This window comes from Somniosus microcephalus, chromosome 6 (assembly GCF_052327205.1).
Source record: "Somniosus microcephalus isolate GS21.2 chromosome 6, FLI_Smic_1.0, whole genome shotgun sequence".
Lineage (NCBI taxonomy): Eukaryota > Metazoa > Chordata > Chondrichthyes > Squaliformes > Somniosidae > Somniosus > Somniosus microcephalus.
This window is the reverse complement of record NC_140992.1, coordinates 210,498,611-210,504,610: the sequence shown is the minus strand read 5'-3', so window position 1 is coordinate 210,504,610 and position 6,000 is coordinate 210,498,611. Positions and strand designations below refer to the sequence as shown.

Here is a 6,000-nt window from a genome sequence, read left to right as displayed (position 1 = left end):
AAATATATTCAAGAAGGAGTTGGATATATTTCTTAAGGCTAAAGGAATCAAGGGATATGGGGAGAAAGCAGGGACAGGGTACTGAATTTGGATGATCAGCCATGATCGCATTGAATGGCGGAGCAGGCTCGAGGGGCCAAATGGCCTACTCCTGCTCCTATCTTCTATGTTTCTATAATGGGCAGGGTCTGATAATGTGTTCCTGTTACACGTTTCTGATAGATAACAAATTAAAGCTAGTCACTTTTTGCAACAAAAAAAGGCTGCTAGCAAAGGAATTGTTACTTCTGGTTAAGAGTGCTGAATTTTTCATCTGTAGTTACACTTGTGGTTGCAGTGGATTCTCGATCATCCACCCAGGACGCAGCATGTCTTAAGAGTAATGGAAGCATGGTTTAGCAGCTCTGCATGTTTGCAATGTCATCTATCATGTGCTGGAAACAGAACTAAAAAACCTGCGTCACCCTTCCCCCAGTCTATAGACAGATGTCTATGCCATTACAGCAGAGGCATGGACCTAGAAATTTGTTGGCGGTGAGCTCGTTTTACAGGAGTAAATGGGCACCTAAACATTCAATATGGCAGGTGGTGTGCATGCACTCCTCCCCTGTAGAAAGTTGGATCGGGCTCCTCTGTCAGCAGCCAGGGCACTCGCCTGTCCACCGCCTGGACCAGGGCCTCCAATGCAGTGCCAGAGAACCTGGGTGTCCTCTCTGGAACTCTTCCATCCATTTTTCAAATTTCCTTGTTGCCGGCAGCCAGAGTGCATCTCCCCTTTAAGAGGTGCTGGCTACCTTTAAGTGGCGCCAGCGAGGCCCGTTGTCCAGCCTCTCCCCCACCCCTGCCTCAAACAGGCATGCAGCCAACGAATAGCACAGATGGAGCTGGCTGCATTGAATCATTATAATGAGGTCCCAGCACTAATTTCACGTGGTCCCCGGGACCTTGTTAGCAAACACGAGCAGCGTGTGCCCCGGCCCCTCCACGCGCAATCGAGTTTCTAAGCCATAGATTGTAAAAGATAATAAATAGCACACAGACATTTATCCCTTTGATACTGAATGCCTGTACAGCTTGCAAGAATTTGCTTTTACCACTCTACTCCATTGCATATGGACTGCAATATTTACTGTTGAATTCCACACAGTGAAATTAGAGAATTTCAATAAATGTTTGCCCTACTTGTCAGGAAATTCTAGAAAGTGCCAATAGGTTTATTTTTGGTCTGGAAACCGTCCTTCTGTATTGAAAGTGCATTACTCTTGTGTAAACATTTTCTATAACCAATCTAAGGTTACAGTGAATAGAGCCAGTTGCAGCTCAGATATCTACACTTTAATAGGTGTTGACAGATTGTCAGAGATAGGAAAATAAATCCTTGCATCATGAAGCTCAGGCATGAATCTGACTGCGCCTGGAGCTCTCAAACAGCTGGGGTTCATTTGATGACATCTGGGTTGATGTTGGTAAGGCTCCTAATCATTATTTTTTACAGGTAGTCCCATGTCATACAATATAGGCCATGTTGGTTTTTTCTGCACCACTAATTGTTTTGTTCTCAGTTTCTTTACTTCTAAGGTCTCCCTGGGTCCCATCCCACATCCCAATTGAAAGTGACCTGGGTACAAGCTGCCAGTTTTAACAGAGTCATCCTCAAGCCCACCTGCAGGAGATTTGAGAGAGTGACCATGGATGGTTCCTCTGCTGATTCACCCCATCTTCTTTTGTGCTCTGCATCTTCTCCTAATGGCTTAGCTTAGGCTGGGAACTCAATACGTGGCGGGGGGGGGGGGGGGGAATGGCAGGGGTGAACTATTTTATCAAGTAGGAGCTCGGTTTCACTTTACTTATAACCATCATTTTTTCTTTAATTTTATTCTTGCAGTATGGGTGATGCTGTCAAGGCTGCATTTACTGCCCATCTGAGAAGGTGGCCGTGGGTCTTCTTTTTGAACCACTGCAGTCCTTATACTGTCCAGTTAAAGGGATGGTGGTATACGATCAAGTCAGAATAGGCAGATAGGGCTTCGGATTAATACATTATCCAACAGGTGGCACCTCTGACAATGCAGTAATCCCTCAGTACTACACTACAGTGTCAACCTGGATTGGTGATCAAGTATGTAGTGTGGCTTGAACCCGTAACCATCTGACTCAAAGCAAGCGTGCAACCAGCCGAGCCAAGCTAGCACACCAAGATTACATTATGAAGGCAGAAACAGAGTAGAAGAAAACAATCCCACTCCTGGCCTTGATATTTGATCCTTCTCTGGGACATGCCTTTCCTCTGACTGCCACCTCGTTTCTAGCAGCCCAGTCACCACATGGGGAAATCGCAGGGACAAAGCCACATCCTCACACTCTGTAGTGCAGCAACATGCTGTCTAACTGGGTTAACTGCCAGATTGTTGCATACAGTATTCAGCAAATAAACTGCATAGAATTTTTACAGCACAGAATCAGGCCATTCGGCCCAACACCTTTATGCCAGTGTTTATGCTACACACAAGCCTCCTCCCACCTTACTTCATCTCACCCGATCGACATATCCTTCTATTCCTTTCTTCCTCATGTAGTTCTCTAGATTCCCCTTAAATGCATAGTGTTAGAAATATAATCAAGCAATTGTCATGAGCTGATATTGCTTATGGGGTTCAGTCACCTTTGCAACTGCAGCCAATTCAGCCTGTGATAACTGCCCAAAACAATTATTAATACTGCTCATGGTTTAGCCGGATCTATTCCAGCACATTTTCAATACCCACCAGCAGAGGCCTGGCACCAGTACTGTCAGCTCACTGATCCGAAACTTTTTAATATTATTGAAGTGCTGTGCAATGATTAAAAGTGCGAGGCATGTAACTGTGCATATGAACGGGCATCTGGTTTAGTCTGTGGTCTTAAAAAAGCCAAGTATGCCCAAGAACAAATCTCCATCAGTTTTACACTTTTATTCTCATTCTTTCATCTGGAGGTTAAATTGGTATTTTCTGCATTAATTTATCAAACCTGCAGAAATCCAAAATGAGACTACTGTAATATTTAGTGCTAAAATATAAAAGCGGTGATACACAGTTTAGTACGAGCATTATATAAAGCTGAATTTACAGGGAAGATAGAAACAATGACTCATCTGGTCAAATTAATTTTCATTTTAATGTGTAGACACATTGGCAACGTCATGATTGAGATTGCAGATATCAAAAAAATTCACAGAACTAAAGTACAATTAATTTTTTTTGTCCTTATAGAACAAAAGCTAACAGTACTATCACCAAATAACATCGATGCAAGAGTCTAGCCAAGTATTAAGTTTTAAAACATGCAATGATCTTTGTCACATCATTGAACTTGCTGCAGTCATTAAAAAAGAAAGAAAAAGTTCCGAGACCCACTATTGGTCACTATCCATGTATCTATCTATCCTTTTTCTTTAAAAAAAAAAAATAATCTTTAACATTAGGTCAACAATTAAAAATGTAATGGAATCCACAGGAAAGGAAAGGCTGGACACGGCTTACAGTATTTGTGGGGCAGTCATGAACCATCACCTCCTGGGGTACTGGTAATCTGTGCTGAGTAGTTCAGATGCACATTTACATTAAACAACGGACTTCTGTCTGCGAGATTAATGTCACGGCTTCATGTTACTGAGCCGGATGTCACGTTCCAGCTCAAACTGACGGTGATCAACTCTGTCCAAGAAAGCTTTCCGTTCGATGTATCTGGGGGAAGAAAAGTTATATATTAATTTTTAAAAACGGAGTATGAGGGAGGCTTGATGAGATTTTTGTAACTGGATTTGGGTAGTGTAAAAAAAAATTAAATGTAATAGCAACAGAAAATGCTGGAAATGCACAGCAGGTCTGACAGCGTTTGAAAAGAGAGAAGAGACAGGTTAATGTTTCAGATGTAATCAGTGCTGACGGGCCTGCTGTGGATTTCCAGCATGTCGCAGTTTTTATTTCAATTTCCAGCATTTGTAGCTTTTTCTCCTTTTTATCTATGGAATGAAATGTACTTGTAAACCATTTGGTTTCAATAGTGCGGTATCTAAAGTAGAGGACAGCATCTCATGACACAGTAATTCACTATTATTTTGTTTGAAAAATTTTAACCATGGAAAATTGGCTACAAATGAAGACGGACATAGGTGATGTCTTTTACACCAGATCATACAGTAGACAGGTGTGAGCCCACTGCATGACTGGTGAACAAAACAAAGTTAAGGCCATTTCTCGCCCAGTTACCCAGTACTGTGCCTCTGGTTTCAACTCTTCCCACCTGGCAGAAACCAGGCAGAGGAGCAGTTAAAATGGAGTGGGGGACTTATCCACTACTTTCCCACCCCGATCTGACCACCTGCAATTTTAAATGGCAGGCGGCAAGGACACCTGCCCCAAGCTGTCGGTGTCCTCTTTAAATATGCAAATCGGACTCTGATAATGTCATCGGGCCCCAGCTACTCTTTTAACTGGAGGCCTAAGCAGGGGATTGGGACGGCTTCCCAGTTGGGCCAAACCTGCCAGGAGCTGGATCGAGGGCCAGAAGAGGCCTAGCAAGGGAAGTTTTAAAACATTTTTCAGGTATCCTCGCCCAGTGATTTTTGCTATGTTCGGGTGGGAGTCGGGCCTGGATATGGAAATGAGGACCGGGAGTTAAAATCTCTCCGGGCCTCGATTTGCGAGCTTGTTACTTGCCCAGGCCCCTCGCATAGAACGATCCCAGCCCGCGATAAAATTGGAGCCTGTGTTTTTACTAACCCCACTCTAAATTTCCAGATTTCTTCCCTTACTCTTCCTCTGCTAAGGTAGCAATTCATGCTACCGGACAGGTGGAACAGCCAAAAACAGGGTCCTATAATTCCATATGGTTCCCCGGATGCAGTCTAGACAGCAATCTGCAACGAGAACTCTGGTTGACTTTTTCCCTGCCTAGCTCCAGACAGATTGATGCCATTTGTACCATCCCCACTGACAGTCCTGCTGAGATTAGCTAGATCGGCTGGACCAGGGAGTGACCCTGAAATCTTCCTGGCGTGTACGACTCAATGGCACATCATGCAGTGCATTTACCCACCAAGAGCCATTTAACTTCAATTTTTAGAATAATCAAGCTTAGTCTGTCAGGTAGAGATTGCAATCGAGCATCATTAGAGTTAGGAATGGCCTATAAAAGAAATATTCATGAGAAAGAATGTGATTTAATGAACGAGAAAGAATATGTTGTGCAGCAGCACCGTGTGGGAGACAGAAAATACCATGGTTATTTGCCAGTGATTGCACATGCACAGTAATTAACACATTTTACAGCCACTTTTAAAAAACAAAAACACCATTATTCCCAGTATTCAATGTGTGTGTTGCGTTATTAGTATGTTTGTGCTCAGAATGTAATCAGTTCATCTTTAGCCCTGCAGGAACTGATCTCGGTAGTCAGAATTTTTAGCCACGAGATTAAGAATGCTCAAAACATGTATAATGACAAAGAATGAACTCAAGCAAACACTATAAGCTCCTGGCGAGTTAATTAAGAAACATCTGATGATAAAAGCAAATTGAGCACAGCAAAAGGTGGTCCAGCAGGGCAAACAGAGGTTGCACTGTGCATTGAAGAAGAGCTGAAATGAAATGAGGAGGATGTTTAAATGTATTAAGAGATTCTGCCTTTGGTAAAAAATATTCTGATTTCAAAATGAAACCCTTTGTAATGTACCAAAGTTTTTTTTAATATATAAAAAAGACAGACAATTAAATCTTTTAGAAAATGTGCACACATATCACACTAAGATGTCTATTTAGATACAGAACTCTCAGGGCAATTCGCTCAATTTCACTTTCCTGTTTCTTCATTTCATTATCAACTAAAGTTGATTTCATAACCAAAACACAATCATACAAACACTGTCTTCGTGTCCAGGAGCCTATGTACAAGCCTAATGCAACATCAGTGAACTCCATGGAGAATGAAACAAAACACCTACAGTAAAAGCTGGTGCAC

The 6,000-nt window shown here is 42.5% G+C and overlaps 1 protein-coding gene across 1 annotated transcript in view; it reads right to left on the bottom strand.

The window, feature by feature from the left end:
• Positions 1-3,137: 3,137 nt before the first annotated feature.
• Positions 3,138-6,000, bottom strand: part of cfdp1 (chromatin remodeling protein CFDP1) — a 237,013-nt gene continuing 234,150 nt past the window's right edge. Inside the window, exon 7 of the mRNA XM_085991348.1 lies at positions 3,138-3,725. Within this exon, the coding sequence (XP_085847474.1) occupies positions 3,635-3,725 (91 nt within the window). The 3' untranslated portion in view covers positions 3,138-3,634. The remainder of the gene's footprint in view (positions 3,726-6,000) is intronic.